General features: G+C 33.2%; 1 protein-coding gene across 5 annotated transcripts in view; it reads right to left on the bottom strand.

The window, feature by feature from the left end:
- Positions 1-25,868, bottom strand: part of LOC135121775 (uncharacterized) — a 66,996-nt gene that overhangs the window by 21,971 nt on the left and 19,157 nt on the right. The window contains exon 1 of one of the 5 annotated variants that reach the window (XM_064046074.1): positions 21,675-21,692. The exons of 1 other annotated variant lie outside the window; for it this stretch is intronic. Coding sequence is in view for 2 of the 4 variants with exons in the window: in XM_064046058.1 (XP_063902128.1) it covers positions 8,617-8,672 (56 nt within the window). In the remaining 2 variants the exon portion in view is untranslated. Of the gene's footprint in view, positions 1-8,381; positions 8,516-8,616; positions 8,728-21,459; positions 21,480-21,674; positions 21,693-25,868 lie in introns of those variants that run through there. 3 more of the 5 variants (XM_064046063.1, XM_064046058.1, XM_064046067.1) reach the window with 3 other exon arrangements.

Here is a 25,868-nt window from a genome sequence, read left to right as displayed (position 1 = left end):
TTACGGGTACTAAGACCAAGTAATGATATGCATTGATTAGATTATTAAAACAACTTTGGAGATCCTAGAAGTATAGCATACAAATTTGTTTGCTTTAATTCTGAAATTTCGCCTCATGAACCTATCGACTACCGATTATTATTAATATTATTACTACATACTCTGTCTTAGAAGCCCTAGCCCAATTATGGAACAAGGTTAAAACAAATGGTTGAGTAGTAACTTTTATTTTGGTTAAGCGAGCAGTTAAACCAAGGGCGGCTGGTGCCAGAGGGCACAAGGGCACGTGCCCCCCCCCCAAAATTACAACCTCTATAAACACACTGGACATAGCAAAATTGTAATTTTCAATATTTAAAAAATTATCCAGAAATTTGTGTCATAATTATCAAAACTAATTTTTTTATCTTGCTCCACTTACATAAAATGTAGAGATGTACCGACTACAGTCGGCCGACTGTTTATAAATGCAACAGACAGTGGGTTTTTTTTTTATATTTCTCTGACTACCTTAAAAACTTGTTTTATTTTAATAAAAGGAATAACTGAAGTTTCTTTTTTTTCCAAAAAATGTGTTAAATTTTTTTGGATAATTTTAACATTTAATTTTTTGTAGTAACTCAGTACAAAAATAAAGAATAACACAATTTAGGGCAGTTTATACAATACTTAACCAATTTTAACCACTTTTTTGGAAAATTTTTGGAAATTTTAAATTCGCTTTGCGTGTTTATTGGACCATATATCGTGACGGCGATTTCAGAATCGTAACTAGCGGAAGATTATCTACACTTTGACACCAATTTTCGGTCGATTAAACTAATTTTAACCGGTTTTGACAAAGCCGACTAGTCGGCACATCTCTAATAAAATGTATCAAAACTTACATACACTTACATCTAAAGATGTTGTGTCTTGGATATATGATCTGTAAATTGTTGATAAAAGCGGAGACGGAGAAATCATGGCTGATTTAGTTTTGTTTACACCATTGCCATGAAAACCGTGCGTTTAGTCGCGGTATTCAGCTGGAATCGGGTCTTGTTCCGACAGTGCTCACCAGCAGTAACTCAATTGTGGGTTTTAAATTTCATTCTGTGTGAGTAAAATTGTTTGATTTTAAATTTAAAAAAAATTAATTCGGTTGAATATTTAATAAAAAATTGGTCTAAAGAGTTTAGACAGTACTTCCCTCGCTGTCGGAAACTTGACGACTGCATGGCTATTGTGTTTTTTTCTCATTACATTTTTGTAGTGGGAATTTAAAAAAAAATGCGATGACGTCATCAACATTTTTGCAAGGACACGTATATCAGTTGGGATAGATGTAGTGTAATACTAAGAATAAAATTATTGTATTCCCAAATTTTCGGGAAAATGAATTGGGTCGTTTTGAATATTGATTTTTTATAATCAATAAAATAACGAAACAATTTACTCGCGTATACGGCAACTGAAAATCGTTTATGTATAAACATTCTTAATTTAAGATGACAAGCGTAACAGCATACGTGAAAGTCAAACAGAGAAACTGTAAACAAAACGACCATCGGTTTTATTGCTTTGACTTCCGCTTATTATATAAAACATTGGGTTTTATTTTAATTCTTGACGGTGAAATTCACAATTGGTTGATTATAAACATGTCTATTTCACATTCGCGGAACCAAGTGATCGCATAAAACAAATGTAGGTCTGTAATGTTAAAGTCGATGTAAATAAGCGATGCTACCCTTATGTTTCAACCGAGTTTTTCCTTTAACAAATTTTGTGTCTACCAAATTGGGTTGGTTGGGGTGTAATACTAATAATAAGTGTTGCCTTTAATTTAATCAATAAAATAAATTGACTTCATTAATTTTTTTGAACCACCTCTTAAGAAAATCTAAAAAATATGAATGGAATGATAAATCACAAGTACAAACTCATCATATTTTTTGCATTTTAGATAGGATTTATTCAGCAAAATTTAAGGGTGACGTCATCAATTTTTTTAGGAGGGATGAACAAATACATTTTGAACAAAAGTTTACCATGCTTATGATAATTTTAAAATATCTTCAAGATTTCGAAGCATTCGGTTTTGTAATTCCTGATTAAATCGATAAAATAAATTCACGCCTTCATTAATTTTTTTGAGTCACCCTGCATATGCAAATCCAAAAATATGAATGGAATGATAAATCACAAGTACAAACTCATCATATTTTGTACATTTTAGATACGATTTATTCGGCAAACTTTTGAGCTGACGTCATCAGTTTTTTGTAGAAGATAACCAAATATATTTTGACTAAAAATTTATTATGCTCTTTATAACCTTAAAACATCTGCAAGATTTCAAAGCATTCGGTTTTGTAGTTCCTGATTAAATCAATAAAATTAATTTACGCATTCATTAATTTTTTTGAGTCACCCTGTATATGCAAATCGAAAAAATTTGAATGGAATGATAAATCACAAGAAGAGACTCACCATATTTTGTACATTTTAGATAGGATTTATTCAGCAAAATTTTGTGGTGACGTCATAAATTTTTTAGGGGGGACGACCAAATACATTTTGATCAAAAATTTACCATGCTTATGATAATTTTAAAATATCTTCAAGATTTCGAAGCATTCGGTTTTGTAGTTCCTGAGTAAATCAGTAAAATAAATTTACGCTTTCATTTATTTTCTTGAATCACCCTGTATATGCAAATCCAAAAAATATTAATGGAGTGATAGATCACAAGTACAGACTGATCATATTTTGTACATTTTAGATATGATTTATTCAGCAAATTTTCGAGCTGACGTCATCAAGTTTTTGGAGGGGATAAGCAAATATATTTTGACTAAACATTTATTATGCTCTTTATAACCTTCAAACATCTGCAAGATGTCAGAGCATTCCGTTTTGTAGTTCCTGATTAAATCAATAAAATATATTTACGCATTCATTAATTTTTTTGAGTCACTCTGTATATGCAAATCCAAAAAATATGAATGGAGTGATAAATGACAAGTACAGGCTCATCATATTTTGTACATTTTAGATATGATTTATTCGGCAAACTTTCGAGCTGACGTCATCAAGTTTTTGGAGGGGATAAGCAAATATTTTTTGACTAAACATTTATTATGCTCTTTATGACCTTAAAACATCTGCAAGATTTCAGAGCATTCGGTTTTGTAGTTCCTGATTAAATCAATAAAATATATTTGCGCATTCATTAATTTTTTTGAGTCACCCTGTATATGCAAATCCAAAAAATATGAATGGAGTGATAAATGACAAGTACAGGCTCATCATATTTTGTACATTTTAGATATGATTTATTCGGCAAACTTTCGAGCTGACGTCATCAAGTTTTTGGAGGGGATAAGCAAATATTTTTTGACTAAAGATTTATGATGCTCTTTATAGCCTTAAAACATCTGCAACATTTCAAAGCATTCTGGTTAGCAGATTAAAAATTAAATTTCAAAATGTTGTTTTATAATTTTGATTTTTTTTCCAAAAATCTGGACGTTTCGGGTGAAAAGTCGATTCGGAGTTGTAAACTACATGTGTAGGACTATGTTATTTTGTACAATTGAAAACCCATTTACTATGTACAATTTTGAAGTGACGTCATCGCATTAGTGGTAGGGATGATTAGACAAATTTTGGTTAGCGTTTTACCATCTACATGATATTCTTAATATAAGTACAAAATTTCACAACAATCGGTCGAGTACTTTCGGAGATTATCTGTCTAATAAAAATCCGGGGGCAGACGGACAGACGGACAGACGGACGGACAGACGGACGGACGGACAGACGGACGGACAGACGGACAGACAGACGGAAATGGGAGACCTATTTCTTCGTCTTCTAGGGGTCATGAAAGATCGAGAAAACGTAAAAGTAGAGAGTCGGCCGACGGACTCGATTACAATACTTCCTTTGCTTACGCTCGGGAAGTAAAAATCGTCCTCTATGTCACGACGGTAAAATTTTAGTGAAAAATTTAGGGAGAGCCACCCCCGATTTATTAATAAAAAAAGTGTTCATGGCAAAAGGAGAGACTCATAAATATTTGTATGATACTCGTGTGAAAACTTCATTGCATTACTCACTTACATACAGCGCTCGACTGCGTCTCGCGCCGTATTCCCGTTCGTAATGCAATGGACCGTTTTCGACACTTGTAACATAAATAACTATAATAGACGTATGATAAATATTCGTGAAAGTGCAGTTGTGAAAAAAATAAATTGTTTTGTTTTGTGTCTCCTCAGTAATGAGTTAAAACCATCGCCCTGGATTAATACTGCGTGGATGATCTACGACAGGAAGATATGTGGACGAGTACTTTTTTACTTTTATTGAATGTATTTTTGTATTTATTTTCATCACACAATTTCCTCTAATCATTGGTAATAACAACCTCTTTTATATATTCATATTTAACTCATCAATTAAGTTGTGTCCCCCCATTTCAAAAGGTCCGCCGTCTGTGTCGATTTTTGCTAGACAAATAATCTCCGAAACTACTGGATTGATTGTTGCCAAATTTTATACGTGTATTAAGAATATCACGTAGATGGTAAATCGGTGACCAAACTTTGTCTAATCATCATCACCAACAATGTGATCACGTCACCTCAAAATTGAACATTGTACATAGGTTTTCAGTTGTATAATAGTTATTTATCTTATTAGTGGGATAGAGCCATTATTACAGCACTACGAGTGTGAAGATTGCAGAAGACGAGGTCGTTAGACCGAGTCATCTGTAATCACACGAGTTGCTGTAATATGCTCTAGCCCACGTATGAAATACAAAACTTTATCTACAACTGCCCAAAAATGAAAAAGAAAAAAAGCCGATTAAATTTTTTTATTAATTAAAAATCAAGAATCAAGAGAATTTTTGCAGTGTTTATGACAACCGCTCAAATTTGTTGTAAACAACGCGTCAGTTTTTAGAAAAAAAATGTTGTTCAATCGAGAAATGAGTGATTCTGAAGCAGAAAGCTTGCCTTTCGAAACAGAAGAAGCTGCTACAAACCTAGTGTCTTCATTGTTCCCTGATAAATCAAAAACTAAATACGAAAAACGGTTCACTGACTGGTGTGCATCCAAGAAAATAAATCATGAAGCAAGATAGAAGGTGCTGTTGCCATTTTTTGAAGATTTGTCGAAAAGTTATAAATGCAGCAGCCTTTGGGTTGTATGTGAAGGTACTGAAGGTTATATCGACACTTCGATTGAAAACAAGAAAAAGACCGCTTGTGATATTCTTGGAGGTGATCCTGGAGCCAGAACAAGTACGGCCAGTAGCTACAACCGAGATTCAAGCATTGTTAGAAGAGAAATCTTAAATACTGGAGCTGTAACAAACATTTTGTTAACAAAACCTAAGCATTATGGACAAAGATACAAATAATTTCATTTCATCTGGTATTAATATCAGTAATCGTAAGGAATGTATTATCGACGTGTATAACAAATAAGTTAAGAATTAATCAATGTAATTTGTTGTAATTTACATGTTAATAAAATTCAACTAAGAAGTGGAGACCTTCATTACACCACTAGTGGTGTAATCTTTCTATTACACCACTAGTGGAATAAGAGGGTTTATTACTCAACTCAAACAGTGCCGAATGAGTTGTGTAATAAGGCCTTTATAAAGCAGTTGTAGATAAAATAACATACTCGTGTACTTTATGAATCCGTGTTGAGTTTTTACTTAGGGCATCCAAATTTTTGGAAAAAAATCAAAATTATATAACAACAATTTGTAATTTACTTTTGTATCTGCAAAACCGAATGGTTTGAAATCTTGCAAACGTTTTAAAGTTGTCGTAAATATGGTAAATTTTTAATCAATATATATTTATTCAAATCCCCAAAAAATTGATGACGTCATCTCTAAACTTTGCCGAATAAATCCTATCTAAAATGGGCAAAATTGATGAGTCTGTAATTGTAGTTTTTAAATGCATTCATATTTTTAAATAGTAAAATTAAATCAGAAAGTGCAAAATCGAACGCTTTGAAATCTTGCAGACGTTTTAAAGTTATTATAAGTATGGAAACTTTTTGATCAAATCTGTTTATCCCCCTTTCCCAAAAAAATTATGACGTCATCTCAAAGTTTTGCCAAATAAATCATCTCGAAAGTATGTAAAATATTATGAGACTGTGCTTGTGATTTATCAATACATTCATATTTTTTAGAATTGATTATATAGGGTGACACAAAACAATTAATGAATGCGTAAATATATTTTATTGATTAGATCAGGAACAGCTCACTCCATTTTCCCAAAAATTGTGCGAACACAATACTGTTATTATTATTATTACACTGCACCTATCCAAACTGATATAGGCGTTCTTACAAAGATGTGGATGACGTCATCGCAAAATTTTGTAAAAGAAAAACTCATTTGAAACACGCTTCCTTACATCTATTTTAACATTGCATACATATCTTTATATTAACTTATAGGGGTTATCATAAAAAAAATAAAATTCACAAAATAACATTTTGTAATGTTTACAAAAAGCTGCATATATTTTATTGTAGTTACTTATGTCGAAATAACCTTCGAACATTTTTTTCTCCTATACTGGTGATGCTGTGTGATTAGTAACTATTATCTATGTTGATCACGACACAAAATTTTGTTATAGAAAAACTCACTTGAAACAAACGCATAGCATACTCCCTTGTTTTAACATAACTGCAAGAGGCCTCTAATGCTTGGTACTTCCTACTTATCGTACAGTCCTTTGAGAGTATAAACATAAACACTCGAAGGATATGATTTTCTGTTGGTTAAATATCTCCTTTAAATATATTTTGCATTGTCCTTGTCCATATACATATGTGCGGACCATGTGCCTTTGAATTTGCACCCCCACGCTGATTTTTACTTTATATAAGTTATCACAAAACAAAAATCGCAAAATCGAATTTATCATTTCTCAAAGAAGCAGGATTTATTGGACTGTACTTCAGGCACGAGAGAAGTTTTGTCGAAATAAACTTCGACCAATTTTTTGGTCAGACTGAAATCCATTAAGTTTGCAAACAAATAACGGTAAGATAGTTGATGGTCAATTTTGTCAAAAAATGCCTTGGAGAAATCAGCATAAATAAGGCCAACCTGACCTTGATTATCCAACGAATTGTACAAAAACTGAATTATAGAGATAAGGTCTTAGTTGAACGTCCTCTGGTAGACACATGTTGATTGGGCCAAAGGTTTTATGAGATATGATAAGATAAAAAAGGGTGCAATACTAATTCGAACACATTATACAAATTGCAAATAGTGGCCACTGAATTGTAAAATGTCGTTATGTAATTTAGATTTTTTCTCCTAATATCTAGATGCCTAGGGTGAAAATCCAACACGGATTCATAAACTACAAGTGAAAGAGTATGTTCTTTTATAAAATTTAAACAACATTTAGTGTTGTAAAAGTAGGAGATCACATAATATCATTGTGGGATGAGCAGACAAAGTTTGGGCAGCGTTTTACGATCTACACGATATTCCTAATATACCTACATACAAAATTTAAGAGAGACAGAGAGACAAATGGAAGACCTACTTTTTCGTTCTCTAGGGACCATGAAACATCGAGAAAACCTAAAAGCAGTTATTCGTTGAATAGACACTTACAAACCTTACATAGCTAACGCTCAGGATGTAAAAAGACTTTGATATGCAAGAACTGTGTAAATTAATTAGGTCTCTTTCAATAAAATATACGTTAATTACTGAGTATACTTAATGCCTCAAAAATCACTACTAAACAATGGGACGAATAATTAACCACCACCCATTTAAAATTACCATATAACTACAGTACAGGTTCATTAGGAAAATTAAACTTTAATGGAATTACTTTTACAACATGCGATCAACAAAAATCGACCTCTAGTTGGCGTTGGATTTTTAGTTATCTGCTTCATTATTCATGGTAAGTAAGCAGATGTAATAAAAACACTTTGTTTGTTTAATGCCAATTTGCGCAAGTGTTTTTCGTTGATCGCACCTTATATTCTCCAAGTCAACTTCAGTCTTTTTTTGTGAACGCTATATTTGCAAATAAACGAAAGTGTCGCGTTAGGTCAGAAAAACATTCAACTGTGAATCTTAATCATTTTCTTTATAAAAATTTCATCCCTTATCTAAGATGTGCCCTGACAGAACATGTAAAATTTAATAAGGTATCAAAAGATTACATTTCTTTAATAAATGATAATCCTTGATGAGTTATATTCCGAATTTTATATTATAAGCAATAGGTTCAATCAAATGAATTTTGTTCATATTTTGGTTTGTCTAAAATTATGCTAAATAATAATAATCAATATAGTACATTACCGATGTCGTGAAATACATGTGGTGCACTTAAACTTCTCTGTCTTTTACGTGAAACTGTTTAAATGATGTAAAACTCAATATGACATGTTACAGAAGATTTACATGAAACAGGTGAATTTTGACAGTTGAACAAGGGATGGTTCGATATAGCGTCGCGCCGGCCGGCATGACATCGAAAAGCGACGCCCGCCAATTTTGAAATATCAACTTAATGTGAAACAGAAACAATACTTACAGCGTTTTGGAGGACGCTTCATGTTTCGAGGAGAACCACTTCAATAACGCTACCATGAAAAATTTCACTGCAACCTAACCCGACAACACATTTGAAACTACTACATCATATGTTAGTTAATTTCCTTATCTTTACTTTTATCTATTATCAGACGATTAATAATCTCCAAATATCACACATGAACGTTAGGGACTTTTAAAGTACCTCTGACCTATCTAATATTTTTAACGCAACTGCACCAGAACGAATGGGCCACTAGAGTGGTTATTTTAATTTTAATATGCTTTAATATGTGCGATGGGGACGGGGGTTCAATAAGTTCAGTCACGCATAACGAACTGTAAACGCCAAACTCTTTGAACCCATCCATGGTCCATTACAATTTTGTCAGTGTTACACGGTCCTTTACTATTTTGGAATCCACTCCGAATCAATGTGTATATCCACACCCAAAGTGTTCCGACAAGGATCTGTCAATATTTCAAATAATAATGGGTTCGGCAAAATTAATAAGTAAAGAAAAGAGCAACAAAAAGAAGAAAAACTGTTTTCAGATAGGTAACATCGAACAGAAAATTGGTCTAAAGTTATTTAGACAGAACTTCCTTCACTCCTGAAGTACAGTCGAACAAATAGAGCCTCTTCGAAAAACCTATAAACTTTAATTTTGTCAATTTTATTTTTTTATGATAACCCCTATAAGTTAAAATAATAGATATTTATTTTCAAACGTCATATAACTGACACTTATATGACGCTCTTACCGAGGTTTAAGTGTCATTTCTATGACACCGTGTTTGAGCAGCGTATAAGTACTACTTATACTCCGCCGGCGTATAAATAAAGCATTTATACTCCGCCGGAGTATACGAGCCCTAACAACTAAATGTTCGGACACGTATTCTTTTATACAAAAAAATGTAATTTAATGAAAAAAAATGTATTTTACAAAAACAAAACTAGAGTAATATATAAGTAGGTATCTTTAATGCAATATTCTCAACAAAAATTGTAATATTATTAACTTAACAAAATTATAACACAACAAGAAGCTGATATGAACGAATAAACTTGGCAACTAAATATTCGGACATGAGTATTTTTTTTTACTTAGTATGGTGTAACATCTCCTTTTGCTTTGATTACTGCGCGTATCCTTGCAGGCATAGTACTTACAAGACTTCTGCAGTATTCAGGAGTAAAACTTGCCCAAACTTCGTCGATTTTTCCTTTTAAACCTAAGAGTGTTCGTTAGGGGTTGTTGCGCAAAACGGATTTTATGTCGTGCCAAAGTGTCTCAATGACATTTAAGTCAGGGCTGTTCGCAGGCCATGAAAGGACTCTTATATCATGATCCCCAAACCATTTCTTAGTACTTTTTGCGGTATGACATGATGCACCGTCCTGTTGAAAAATATAATCGTTGTCCGGATACAGTTTTTCAACAGAGGGCAACAAACTGTTTTCTAAAATTTGTTGGTATTTCATGGCGTTAATAGTCGTTTCCACCAATTCATAATTCCCCAACCCTTTAGCTGACATGCATCCCCACACCATTATTCCTTTAGGAAACTTTACAGTTCGTTTTAAACAGTCTTTATTGAACGCTTCACTTTTTGATCTTATCACTCTTCTCCGCAAATCTCCCACACACACATCAAATTTTGACTCGTTACTAAAAATGACCTTTGACCAATCTTCCATGGTCCATGCCAGCTTAGACTTTGCCCAGTTGTACCTATTTTTCTTTTGATTTGCCGTTATTAAAGGTTTTTCTTTGGCCTGTAACGGCACGGTGGAACAAATGTAAACCAAAAACTTAAAAATTACCTTATAAAAACTTAATCCTGACTTGTGAATCCATTTCCTACAACATTCTCGTGACAGCTTATGCCCTAATTCATCCGTCCATTGTGCTGTTATGTCCCGCAATGTGTTTCTTCGATTTTTTTTACAAAGTTTTACAAGGAGCCTTTGACTTCTTTCTGAAACTAATTTCGGTCTTCCTGAACTTTTTCCTTTAACGTCTAGTCCACCAGTTTCGCGATAATGTGAGATTATATCCGCTACAGTGGACTTTGCTAAATTCAGTTCTTCACTAATTTCCCGAATTTTTTTACCTTGGCAATACTTCTTTACAATAAGTGCACGTAATGATTTTTCAAGTGGACGTCCACGAACCATTTTGTTAAAGAATATATATATTTTTCTATGGATCTTACAACACAGTTCGGTAAAGCAGGAAGAGGAGAATGATATTTATTAACAATCAAACAATTCACACCGCCTACTTAGTGAAAATTAATTTTTTTATTTATTTGTCCGAATAATTAGTTGCCAAAGTGTATTCACTTTTTCTGAAAAATCCACAGTCATATTTGAATTAAAATTCTATGTAAAGTAAAACATTCAACTTTTTTATTAAAAACTATTCTTTGAAATCTTAGCTTCCTATATTTATGTGATTTGATAATAAAAATTAAAAATTAATTCATAAAGAGTGGTTTTTGAACGCTCCGGTTAGTTTGTCCGAACATTTAGTTGTTAGGGCTCGTAAATATGTGAAAATCATAGTGGTTGTCAACCATAGTAACCATGGTAAGTGAAATCAAGGCAATTCCTTAATGAAGCAAGAAGATAGGAAATAATCATTTCAAAAGAAGATTAACCGTTTGAAAATAAAATATTGTATTTCATTCGGAGTTTAAGTGACTTTATGTGACTCGTATGGACTTAATTCGCCTCGCTATCGCTCGGCGTTTAATCGTCCGTACTCCGTCCTATAAAGTATCACTTAAACTCCTAATAAAATAAATATCTATTATTTTATTAGGAGTTTAAGTGATACTTTATATGTCGAATATAAGTAGTACTTATACGCCACTCAAACACGGTGTCATAGAAATGACACTTAAACCCCGGTAAGAGCGTCATATAAGTGTCAGTTATATGACGTTTAAAAATAAAAGCACTTATGTGTGGATTGTTAAAACGTACAGGTAAAGAAGTATGCTTCTTCGCATGTTTCAAGTGAGTTGTTCAATTACAAAATTTGGTGGTGACGTCATCAACATTATAACAAAGACACTTAAGGTGTTTCTGAAATGTACGCAAAAAATTCTGGTAAATCCGGCCATCTCAGAAAGCCATATAAAGCTTGTATTGTAATCGAGTCCATCGGTTGACTGTCTACTTTTACTTTTTCTCGACCTTTCATGACTCCCGTTTTCGCCTGTCTGTCTGTCTGTTGGTCTGTCTATCTATCTGCCGTCTGTCCGGATTTTTATTAGACAGATAATTTTTGAAATTATTAGACCGATTGTTGTCAAATTTTATATGTGAATTAGAAATATCGTATAGGTGGTAAAACGCTAACTAAATTTTGGATAATCAACCCCACCAACAATTTGATGATATCCGTTTATTATATTGCATAATTAACTTTACCGAAATTGGGTGAGATAATATACTCCTGTATAGTAAATTGGTTTTTTTGAAAAGAAAATGGCTGACACTAATACAGTGCAGAAAGCAGCTCTTATTAATTTCAATTGTACTACGTGTAAAAGACCAGTAATTAAGAAAAAAGTGATATGTGTTAATTGTAAAGCTACATTTCATCAAAGTTGTGCACAAAGAACAAATTGCTGTTCCAAGAAATCAACAATTGCCTATCATGAAAACGAAAGTTTCGCTGACGACGGCGACGATGACATTGAAGAAAATGTGACCTCACAAGATATTCTTACAAATTTTCAATGGGAAAACATGAAACTCAAAGCAACTATTGCAGAAATGTCAACAACAATAGAATTGCTTAAAGAACAACTACACTTCTCAAGAACTGAAGTTGATACTCTTACGAAACAACTTAAGCAAGTTAAAAATACTTCGATACTTGGTAAATATGCATCTGTCGACATGGTAAATGAACGCTTCCATCAAATTATTATTAACGAAATTCACCAAATTAAAATCGACCTATATAATAAAACTGCGAATTCAATCGTGAGCGTTGAAAAACCTCAGTGTGCGATTGATAAAAGACTTATTTCTACAGGTACTGCTGCTGATTATAAGAAAACAAAAAATGCACAGCTGATGCACGATAAACAGCTGCAAATCATGAATGAAATTATCTATCTGAATGAAGATGGCAACAAAACTCAACATGACGCAGACGATGATGTTTTCCAGGATGGTTTTAAACTGGTGACTCATAAAAAACGTGGCAATAAGAATGAGAAACAACTTAACTCTGATAGCAGCCCCAAAGGAAAACCTTCTCTTAACGAGAAAAGGAGACCTAAACCAATAGTTGGCAGTGGTGTTTCGTCAAGTGCGAATACCTTAGTTGGTGTTCCAAAGCGCAATAAAACTTCTAGCTTTCATATAAGCCGCCTTCTTCCTGGTACAACCGTTGAAGATGTAGTTGCATTTTTTGCATCAACGTCATCAGAGATAAACTGCGAGAAAATGAGCTCTAAACATCCAGAAGTATACTCGTCTTTTAAAATCACCGTCCCAAACTCATTAACTGAATCTGTAATGGATCCAAACTTTTGGCCTTCTGGAGTAACTGTCAATAAATTTTTTTGGAAGCGCACGAATCAAAACCAAGTGGCCTAGCTATTGCTCACCTGAACGCAAGATCCTTGTGTAACAAATTTCACAAGTTCAAAGACATAGTACTCCAACATGATTATTCCCTCATCGGCGTCAGTGAAACATGGTTTCCACCGGATGTTCCAGACGATACTTTTAGCTTGCCAGGCTACAACATCATTCGCAAGGATCGTGCCACAGTAGGTGGAGGTGTTGCTTTATATGTTAAGTCTTTTCTTAAATTTGAAATTTTAAAGTTTTGTTCGGATGAAACTTCTGATAGCTCTATTGAATACTTGTTAATTAAACTTAAGATAAACTCACAAGAGATTGCCGTAGGTACATTTTACAGACCACCTGATATTAATTTTAACAATCTAAATTTGCTAGGAGATATTATAAATTTTTTGACCCTTAAAAAACTTGATTTTATATTTATTGGTGACTTCAATGTTGATTTGCTTGTTGATTCTCCTGGTAGCAAATTTCTAAAATCTTTGTTATTTGAACTTGATTGTAACCAATTAATTAATGATCCCACACGGATTACCAAGGATAGCGAATCTCTCTTAGATCTAATTATTGTTAGTTCAAATGTTGAAATTATTAAGTCTTGGGTATCTGATCTTGCACTAGCCGACCACAACAATATTCATTGTATAGTAGATTTTAATAATTATAACGAGATAACTAATCATAAAATTATTAGAAGTTTTAAAAATTTGGACATAAATGAATTTTCCAAGGATGCTGAGAGAATTAACTGGAATCAAATATATATGTTGCCAGACTTAGATGAAAAAGTTAAATATTTTAACGAATGCATTTTAAGTATTTTTAACGTACATGCTCCATTAAGAATCTGTTGTCATAAAACTAAAAGATCTCATCAACCATGGTATACTCACAATCTTAGAAAATTGAGAATCCTAAAAAGGAAAGCTTGGAATCATTTTTGTAGGACAAAGCTTGAACAACATAAAAGGTACTATTGTGAATTAAGAAATTTTTATAATATTGCACTAGAGCAAGAAAAACGTGGTTTTATGACATACAACTTTACACAGAATTGTAAAAATAATCCAAGAAAATTTTGGGCAACTTTACGGAACTCTAATATAATAGCAAGTAAAAATAATGAAACCATACCTCCTGAACTAGCTAATGCTGACCAGATAAACAACTATTTTATAAATTCTGTTCCTGCGGTCACTACAACATCTAGCTTTCGTGATTACATTAACCGTACAAATTTTTCTAATGAGAGTAATTTTGTATTTTCACCTGTGGAAGTAGAGAAAATTGAAGAAGCAATACTGAAATTAAAACCTTCTATTATGGGGTATGACGGTATTTCTGGTAGGATGTTGAGAATTGCTTTGCCATTTGTTAGTGCCCCCTTGACACACATCATTAACCTCAGTTTTGAAAATGGTTATGTTCCCAAATTATGGAAAACTTCATGCGTAACTCCCATACCAAAAAAGAATAAATTTACATCTCTGAATGACATGAGGCCCATTAGCATTCAGCCTGTTGCTTTGATGATTGCTGAGTCTGTTATTTATCAGCAGCTTAGTGAATTTATTAATTCCAAAAACATCATACCACCGGTTCAATCAGGTTTTCGTAAATGTCATAGTACCGCTACTGCACTTGTGTCGTTAACAGATCATATAATTAGCAATATAGATTTAGGAAATTTAACTTCTGTAACGTTATTAGACTTAACCAAAGCGTTCGACTCATTGAACATAGACTGTTTATTAGAAAAGCTCTACTATTATGGTATCTGTAATCCAAACTTTGATTGGTTCAGAAGCTATTTATACAATCGTAAACAAGTCTGTCGTTTGAATACAACTGAAGGTCAAGTTTTCTCTAGTGAGCGCAGAGTTAGCAATGGGGTTCCTCAAGGCTCCAAATTAGGCCCTCTACTTTTTTCCGTTTTTATATCTGACATCGTATATATGTCAAAGTTTTGTAAAATTCATCTATACGCCGACGATATTCAATTATTTTTAAGTTTCCCTCCCTGCGAAGTATTACGTGCTCAAGAACAGATCAATCATGACCTAAACGAGATTTACGAATGGACATCATCAAATTCATTATTGATTAACACAAAAAAGTGTCACAATATCTTGTTTGGCACATCACATAAACTTTCAGGCGTCAGTCTTCAAATTACTATTAATAATGAAAAAATAGAGTACGTAGACAAGGTTAACAATCTTGGGGTTATATTCGATTCTGAATTAACATTTTCCTCTCATGTGTCTCATATCTGTAGAGAGTGTTACTTAAAATTTAGGCAACTTATTCCTCTAAAACATATTTTAAATGGAAAAACTAAACTTTTGCTTATGAATTCGTTGATTTTATCACGCCTCAATTATTGCGATCAATTGTATGGTCCTTGCCTTACTATAAATGACAAAGCAAAGCTTCAAAAAATTCAAAACAACTGCATTAGATTTATTACAAATGTTCCTTTTGGTGATCATATTACTCCATATTTGAGATCTTTTGGTTTACTTAAAATGAACGAACAACGTTGTATTCATTACAGTTGTTTTCTTAACAGTGTCTTAAAGGAACATGCACCAGTTTATCTTTACGATAAAATATTGAAAAGAAGTCAAGTTCATTCCAGAAAATTACGATTTGTCGATGCACAACTTGATATACCTTCGCATAAAATGTCAATGTTTAAAACTTCATTTTCTTACTTGGCTAGTTACGTTTTCAATAAGTGCCCTGAGTTAGCATGTGGGTACTCTAATTTTAATCTTAAAAACAAAATAAATAAACAAATTTTGAGCAATAATTTCAACATTGACACAATAAAATTTTAATGTGTTTCTTTTTTCTCGTCTTATTTTATTTTGTATACTCCTGTTTGTATTTACGGGTTTGGTTCTTAGAAATGTATCAGCGTTGAGCTGTAGCCGAACCTTTTGTTCTCACATGGTCTCTTTTGTAGAACAATAAACGCTTTTATTATTATTATTATTTAAATGCAAACTAGCACCGGATAGAGAAAATCATAAAAGTTAAGCAACAAAGACGACCCTAATCGGATTAGAAGAAATTTATGACACTACCTTTTTACTTCCCGAGCGTAAGCAAAGGAAGTATTGTAATCGAGTCCGTCGGCCGACTCTCTACTTTTACGTTTTCTCGATCTTTCATGACCCCTAGAAGAGGAAGAAATAGGTCTCCCATTTCCGTCTGTCTGTCCGTCTGTCTGTCCGTCTGTCCGTCTGTCCGTCTGCCGTCCCGGATTTTTATTAGACAGATAATCTCCGAAAGTACTCGACCGATTGTTGTGAAATTTTGTACTTATGTTAAGAATATCATGTAGATAGTAAAACGCTAACCAAAATTTGTCTAATCATCCCCACCACTAATGCGATGACGTCACTCCAAATTCTACATAGTAAATGGGTTTTCAATTGTATAAAATAACATAGCCCTACACATGTAGTTTACAACTCCGAATCGACTTTTCACCCGAAACGTCCAGATTTTTGGAAAAAAAATCAAAATTATAAAACAACATTTTGAAATTTAATTTTTAATCTGCTAACCAGAATGCTTTGAAATGTTGCAGATGTTTTAAGGCTATAAAGAGCATCATAAATCTTTAGTCAAAAAATATTTGCTTATCCCCTCCAAAAACTTGATGACGTCAGCTCAAAAGTTTGTGGAATAAATCATATCTAAAATGTACAAAATATGATGAGTCTGTACTTGTGATCTATCACTCCATTCATATTTTTTGGATTTGCATATACAGGGTGACTCAAAAAAATTAATGAATGCATAAATTTATTTTATTGATTTACTCAGGAACTACAAAACCGAATTCTTTGAAATCCACTGCGAAAAAAAAACATAATAGGCATGCAGTCGTCACGTTTCCGACAGCGAGGGAAGTACTGTCTAAACTCTTTAGACGAATTTTTTAGCCGGTCGCCGGCTGGTTTACCCAGAAAATCCTAGAAACGAAACTCAGGGCAGGACTCTATTTTGTAAATTTGTAAAATACATTTCTACTTAGCTAAATACGTGATTGTAAAGTTGTAAATAAATGTTTTATTCATTTATACTCGTACAGTATAATGTTATTAATATTATTATTATTAACGCTAAAATTATAAAAGTACTTTAAATATTTTTATTATTCGTTCAGTAAAACTTGGTGAATACGGACATGGCGAAGCCCCGAATGTCTACTCACTTTGCTTACAGGAAAAGGGTCAATACCTAATTGACGTTTTCATTGTTGCTTAATTTTCATTATCTTCCCTGTCCGGTGCTAGTTTGCATCTTCTTATACTACTGATTTACGAATCTATCTTGATTTTGTTTAATATTATATTATTAATGTATAAATATACACCTCAAGTCCTTATTATTGCTGAAAGGCGATTTTTACTTATTGAGCATAAGTTAAGGAAGTGTAGTAATCGAGTCCATCTGGCGACTTGTTATTTTGATATTTTCTTGACGTTTCATGACCTCTAAACAGGGCCGTAACTAGGGAGCAAAAATTTCTCTATCGGAGGCCCAGAAATTTTTGTCGCCCCTAGACTTAGACAAGTTGTAAGTATGGAAATGTGAATTATAACATCGAAAATTAAAATAAAATTCAATGTTTTATATAATAAGCGGAAGTCGAAACAATAAGAAAATCTGGACCATCCCATTGTGATCCAGTTATTGCAATTCGTAGAAAATGTCGTGTAGCTTAGTTTCTCTGTTTCACTGTCACATGTACAATCGCGACAAGTGTTATCGCTATGTGTCTTAAATGACGAGTACTTATAAATGCATTTCAAACAAATTACGACTTACAAAGCCCAAAGAAATGTCTGCTGATGTTGAGACCTGCCTGACATGCTCTATGAAATTCAATTTCGCGTCATTTGTGACCCCCTGATGTTTTATAAACTGGGCGCTTCAGAATTTTCCCATCAACTTTGTAGTGAATGTCTCGAGTGTCTGTTTTCGTGGTGTAAGACATTATATTATGAAGCACTTCTCAATATTCTTCTCAGACAAGCGGATTTGTGACACCCCGCTGTGCTGGGTTTTTCAAATTCAATAAAATTTAAACTACAGTACGAATCGGCTTTTCGCATTAGGGTCCTTGTAAACTTGTAAGCCATGTCGCGTGCCTACAGAATTTCCTATGTTGTCTCAAGCAGACGGTCTCTGGCGGTCGTACCTGCATAATTTATGGTTTTAGAATTTTGCGGGTTCGGTTCTTTGACTAAAGTGGTAAAATTTTATTAGTATGTATTTAAAGGGATCTTACAATACTTACATCGCAAACGGGAATTCAAATTTGAAGTAATTTTGACATCACTAATGTGATGATGTCACCTGAAAATTGTACATAGTACCTAAATGGGTTTTAAATTGTATAAAATAACATGATCCTAAAGTTCCACCATTTGAACAGTACCTAGTAAAATTTTATTGGTATAGTGTTCCAAATGCTGGTTCGTTTTTACGACTGCATCCTATTGTGAAGAAGTTAGGTCTTCCACAGTAGGCCTCGGCCGCAAGTAATTCAGTAAACCATCAAGAGACCAACTGTCTATATATTGTATTATACACTACACAGGGCCGTACGCAGCCGTAAACCCTTAAGATGATTTATGGCACGGCTATTTACATTTTCAATAGAGTTCCTAATGCTTGCAGTAATTGAGATTACAGTGCCATAAAAACGAAGTCAGACTGGGACAACTATATTTCAAAGTTAACCATCAAGCTTGGACCCACAAAACCATAAATCATAAATTCAATGCAACCCTGGATGTTTCTAGATCTCTATAGACTGGTGGCACGCTCCTTTTAATCGCGTCATTATCCCGAAAACTCCACATTTTTGAAAAAAAATCAAAATTATATAATAACATTTTGTAATTCAGTTTTGAATCTGCAAAACCGAATGCTTCGAAATCTTGCAGATGTTTTAAAGTTGTTATAAGCATAGTAAATTTTTAATCAAAATGTATTTTCTGATCCCTCAAAAAATTGATGATGTCATCTCAAATTTTTTCCGAATGAGTTTTTACTTGTGATTTATCATTGCATTAATATTTTTTAGATTTGTTTATACAAGTGTCAAAAAAAATAAAATGTGTCAATTTATTTTATTGATTAACTCAGGAACGGCTCACTCCATTTTCTCAAATAATTTGGAAATACAAAACTGTTATTATTAATATTATACAAAACGCAAACATTTAGTGCGTTTATTGCTTTGACGTTTAAAGTACTTTACAGCCGACCCTTCATGAAACTCAGGAAAATGTAAACCATGTCACGTGTCAGGGACGGCCGAGCTAGTACTGCCATGTGGTTTTACCTAAAAAGGTCTTTTCAGATAGGTTATCAGTAAGCAGGTTTCAGACATCCGCCTGTGACGGCCTACTGAAGTATAATGGGAGTTAAACTGGTGTAAAGCCATAAACGCACTAAATGTTTGCGTCTAGTATATACTGCACCAATCCAAGTTGATATACGTGTCCTTGCAAAAAATGTTGATGACGTCCTTATAAAATTTTGTAAAGTAAAACTCATTTGAAACTACATGTAGCACACTTCTTCACATTTACTTTAACACTACATATTTACATACTTCAGAGACAAGGGAAGATCTGTTGTAACAACTTTTGACCAATTTTTTATTCCATAGATAAATTGTAAAAATATCTTTACTTATTTCAGCTTATCGTTGCTGGAGATCCGCAGATGTATGTTTGATGCCATGTTTATTTATAATTATTAATTGTTCTGTTGTTCTTTTAATGTTTTATTTACATATTCCAAACCGTTATGGTAGGTATCATCTTTTAAGTATTCCATTTCACAGTACTTCGTATGGTTTTACCCCCACCCACTGGGGCTTACGTAAATTAACTTATTTTCAGAAAGATTTGGATTTAGTAGAAATATCTGACGCAACAGTTAAAATATTTTTTGTTTAATTTATAATGTATCTCTGTTTTGTAATTAGTTACCACGAACCGTTAATAAACATTCCGGTTCGGTAGTTTCGAAAATTATCTGTCTAACAAAAATCCACACGGACGGCAGACAGACAAACAGACAAACAGACAGACAGACTGACAGACGGACGGAAGGAGAGATCCATTTTTTCATTTTCTGTGGGCCATGACCCATCGAAAAAATATAAAAGCAGCCGGTCGCCCTATGGATTCGATTACAATACTTCCTTAGCTTACGCTCGGGAAGTAAAAATTGGTCTAACGTTATTGAGATAGAACTTCTCTCACTCCAGAAGCATAGTTACAGTTTTTCGAAAATTATGAAATTTGATTTTGCGATGTTTACTTTCCGAGCGTGAGCTAAGCAAATATTGTAATTGAATCATCGGGCGACTGGTTGCTTTTATATTTTCTCGGTGGGTCATGACCTTTAGAGAAAATGAGTCTCCCGTTTCCGTCTGTCTGTCTGTTTTTTGAAACTACTCGACCGATTGTTGTCAAACTTTATATATATATGTGTATTATTTTATTTTATTTTAATTTAAACTTTGTCTAATCATCCCGTCACCTCAAAATTGTACATAGTAAATAGATTTTAAATAAAATAAAATAACACAGTCCTACACGTGTAATTTATGAAACCGTATTGAGTTTTACCCTAGACATCGAGATTTGTGGAAAAGAAAACTTAAAACTGTATAACACCACTTTATAAATAAATTTCTGCGCAACCAAATGCTTTGACATCTTGTAAAGCTTTTAAAGTTATCGGTTCACTCCATTTTCCCGAAAATTTGAAGACAATATTGTTATTATTAGTATTACACTCTACCTGCCCAAATTGATATACGTATTCTTGCAAAAATGTTGATGACGTCATCACAAAATTTTGTTAACGGAAAAACTTATTTGAAACATACTCGCAGCACGCTTGCTTACATGTACTTTAACATTACATAATAGATAGGTATGTAATGTTAAAAAAAAATAAATAATAAAATTCTCAAAATCTAATTTTACAATTTTTCGAAAAAGCTGGACATGTTTTATGGGACTTCAGAAGCGAGGAAACTTCTATCGAAATAACCTTCGACTTTTTTTACTAGTAAGAAATCACATTAACTACTCACATTTTTATCATAAAAATGTACGTACAGGGAGACAGAGCAAACATATCCCAACGCAAAGATAAAACGTATCTACTTACGTCATTTCTTTTGATGAACATATTAACATCCAAACACACGAGAAACATATTTTAAAATTAGTTTTAACGCATTTTTTATTCTTAATCGAAAATCACTTGCACTGTTCATACATTTTACGGACATGTAGTTTAAAATGCTTATTAAATTGTTAGTTATGTTTGTGCATTTTTATGATGCCTTAAAATTTATTACATTAAATTTCAAGCATTCTTACTATTTATAATCAGTTGGAAAAAGAGAAGTCACAAGCCACATGCTCTGTCTATTCTACTATAAAAATAGAATACAGACAATAAATACACAACACACTAGCATTTTTTGCGTATACAAAGTGTGTCATTAATTCATATGCAGAATGTTCTATTATTACTTATTCGTGTTCTTTTTTACTTCCCAAGCAATAGACGGGAAGTTTTGTAACAGCGTTGGCCAGTTTGCCGCTTGTGTAATTTCATGTTACTTGGAGTTTGCAGCTCGCAGATTACGAAAATGCATGACAGCGATTTTTTTAGAGAGGTAATATCCAAAAATTATCAAATTTAATCGCTATCCAAAATGCATCTGCTTATCCTCATTTCAAAATTCATGACGTTTTCTCAAAATCTTGATGAACAAATTCAAGTATTATACCTATTTTTTGAAGATTAGGTATCGTGTGGTTCATAGCAGTGCAGCATCAGTTTGGGAATAAAATTAAGCCAATCACCAAACCAAAACAGAAGTTGTCGGTGTGATCATTAAAAATTTGCACAAAGTTAATTTTTAAAATCTAGTACCTTGGGCTTTGTAGTTTTTGCAGTATTGATTTCTGATATTTGAAACGTCAACATTTTTTTTGTAAATATTTTTTTAGATGTGAATGGCCCGCAGAACTGTTTATAAGTTTATTAAAAGAGTAGAAAATAATGAGCCTTTGAATTGTAAACCAGGATCTGTTCGAAAACTGGGAGAATGTTAGAATTTAAAATGTATTTTGGAAAATGAAATCGTGGACGTTCTTGGTCAAATCCAAAGAAAAATGATTAGAAAATTTAAGATCACAAAATCTTACATACCTAAATAAAATATTAAAAGAAAGAAACATAAAAAAGATATTCGCTCCTTTATACACAAAATTGCGACATCTAATAAAATAATCTTTTGTAATGGACGATGAGCTGTAGGTGGAAGTGATTGTGCTGGAAGTAAATGTTATTATTTTAACCAAAATCTTGCAGTGGATACAGCAGGCCGTTTCAAACGTCACCTAAAATTTCCAAACATGGTTTTAAATCTAAACTGTGCCTCTAAGTGAACGAGTTTGCATGTATAGTGAACCAAGAGCTATAAGGTTATATGGCCATCATAAAAGTAGTTGACCGCAAATAAATACCCCCTTTGTGTGGTTCGCACTAAGCTTACCGGTTGGCAATAAATCATCTTCTAAACATTTCTTGCTGATATTTAACAGGGGCGGCTTTCAAAGCGAGTGGTTATTTTGGAACCCTCAGCGGCTGCAGGTAATAAAGAAATAGTGGAGTGGTGGATTTTCATATTTAGTGAAAGCCGCCCCTGAACGAAACCACAAGAGCCGGTCGAGCTGCAGTGGACGCGTTATTTACGACCCTAAAACCTTTTCTATTGTAAACAACTTAACTTCGACACAATGGGATGATTTTATGATGGCCATATAACCTTATAACTCTTGATTCACTATACATGATAGAGCACCACCACCACTACATTTTGTTAGACCAGTAACTGAATGGTTAAACAACCATTTTCCTAACCAGCGCCAGCGGGTCGGTAGAAACGGCCCAGTACCTTGACTTTCACGTTCACCCGATCTCAATCCGTGTGATTTTTGTCTGTGGGGTTGGATGAAATGATTAGGACCACCATTTGTTTCTACAACTAATGATCTTTCACAATGACCTAACGATGAATGAACGCATGAATGAACGAATGATAACCAGCAAAAAATCGGTTTTACTTTTGATTTTTATTCGAACGTTTTGCCATCGGGGGTGGTTCATAGAGATTTTGCCTCATTCGAATTTCAATTTGTTTTTTATATATTTCCACATTACTACGGTAATGGTGGTTACAATTATTGCATATATTTCGAAATCACCCTGTAGATGTACCTGCTTAATACGACTGCTGTCCTATCACGCTAATACGTACACATTGTGCAACTACTTGTAATAAGCAAATTCAAATGAAAATTATGAATCTGCAAAGTTAAAAATGTATGACTTCAACTCCTAAGCAGTTTTATTCCTCAACCGTGGTGCAATAATATAAAACATTGTGAAAATCTCATAATTGATATCTGGAACAAGAACATGCCCAACTGAAATCTTTAGATGGACCTCCCACCAATAATAATTTCATCGGCAGTATCTGATTTAGATGATTCTCTGACGTCACTGTCTGATTCAGATGAAATTTATAATCTAGATGATAATGAATATTAATGAGCAATTGTTTTATTTTTATTGCAGTTCAACATTTGGTTTTCTTTTTATATTGTTTCATTTTTCTCAATTCTTATTTTCGGTTTTGTTTAGTACATAGTATTTCGAATTTTTAACACAAACATGTTTTCGTTGTTCGTTTTTGCTAAAAATTTAAGCAGAATTAAATACTACTTACTTACTCAAAGACCAGGGTAATGTAAAATGCATGGCTTTTTTGATGTGGAATCTACGTATTGGCTCTAAGTAACAAGTGCTGAGACTTTTTCTTGTGAACACAAATAAATAAAAACATATCTTGAATGAAAACCATAATTATTCCTAACAACGATTTCTTTGTTGGCGGTTGAGGTTTCATAGGTACTATATTACCAGTGGAGTAATCTTTTAATTTTTGGACATATAATAATACAAAATGTCTATAAATGACTCGTACATCACAATACCTTTGTAAAAGGGTTAAGTTAGATTTACGGCAAGATGGGGACAACTTTCAACATTTTTTGGGATTTATTTAAATTTTGATTGTAAAAAATGTAGGTAAGAACATCATTTCTTGATTTTTTTTTTCAACAAGTGCAGGATGTGTGAATCATTCGTAGGCACTCTGTACCTACAAGTAACTATTTCCATTAATCTCCACGAAAAATGACATTTTTTGGGGGGCCATTCTCTAAATACCTGTTTTCGACCTAGACTGTGGAAAATGACACCTAACAATTTCAATGATCTTTATGTAAAGGAAAGTCCGGAACGTGGCACTGACTGTCGCTCTATTATGTCAAGAAATATCAATTTATTACTTCCAGAGCGTAAGCAAAGGAAGTATTGTAATCGAGTCCGTCGGCCGACTCTCTACTTTTACGTTTTCTCGATCTTTCATGACCCCTAGAATACGAAGAAGTAGGTCCCTCATTTCCGTCTGTCTGTCCGTCTGTCCGTCTGTCCGTCCGTCTGTCCGTCTGTCCGTCCGTCTGTCCGTCTGTCTGCCGTCCCGGATTTTTATTAGACAGATAATCTCCGAAAGTACTGGACCGATTGTTGTGAAATTTTGTAGTTACATTAGGAATATCATGTAGATGGTAAAACGCTAACCAAAATTTGTCTAATCGTCCCCACCATTGATGTGATGACGTCACTTCAAAATTGTACATAGTAAATGGGTTTTAAATTGTACAAAATAACATAGTCCTACACATGTAGTTCACGACTCCGAATTGAGTTTTTACCCGAAACGTCCAGATTTTTGGAAAAAAAATCAAAATTATAAAACAACATTTTGCAATTTAATTTTGAATCTGCTAACCCGAATGCTTTGAAATATTACAGATGTTTTAAGCCTATAAAGAGCATCATAAATATTTAGTCAAAATATATTTGGTTATCCCCTCCAAAAACTTGATGACGTCAGCTTAAAAGTTTGTCGAATAAATCCTATCTAAAATATACAAAATATGATGAGTCTGTACTTGTGATCGATCACTCCACTCATATTTTTTGAATTTGCATATACAGGGTGACTCAAAAAAATAAATGAATACGTAAATTTATTTTACTGATTTACTCAGGAACTACAAAACCGAATGCTTCAAAATCGTGAAGATGTTTTAAAATTATAACAAGCATGGTAAATTTTTGATCAAAATGCATTTGGTCGTCCCCCCTAAAAAATTTATGACGTCACCACAAAATTTTGCTTAATAAATCCTATCTAAAATGTACAAAATATGGTGAGTCTCTTTTTGTGATTTATCATTCCATTCAAATTTTTTCGATTTGCATATACAGGGTGACTCAAAAAAATTAATGAATGCGTAAATTTATTTTATTGATTTACTCAGGAACTACAAAACCGAATGCTTTGAAATCTTGAAGATATTTTAAAGTTATCATAAGCATGGTACGTTTTTGATCAAAATGTAATTACTCATCCCCCCTAAAAAATTTAT

This window comes from Zophobas morio, unplaced genomic scaffold, assembly GCF_036711695.1.
Source record: "Zophobas morio isolate AGI-343-1 ecotype UQ-CSIRO unplaced genomic scaffold, CSIRO_AGI_Zmor_V1 ptg000005l, whole genome shotgun sequence".
Taxonomy (NCBI): Eukaryota; Metazoa; Arthropoda; class Insecta; order Coleoptera; family Tenebrionidae; genus Zophobas; species Zophobas morio.
Note: the sequence above shows the minus strand (reverse complement) of the source record. Positions and strands in the feature narration are given on the sequence as shown.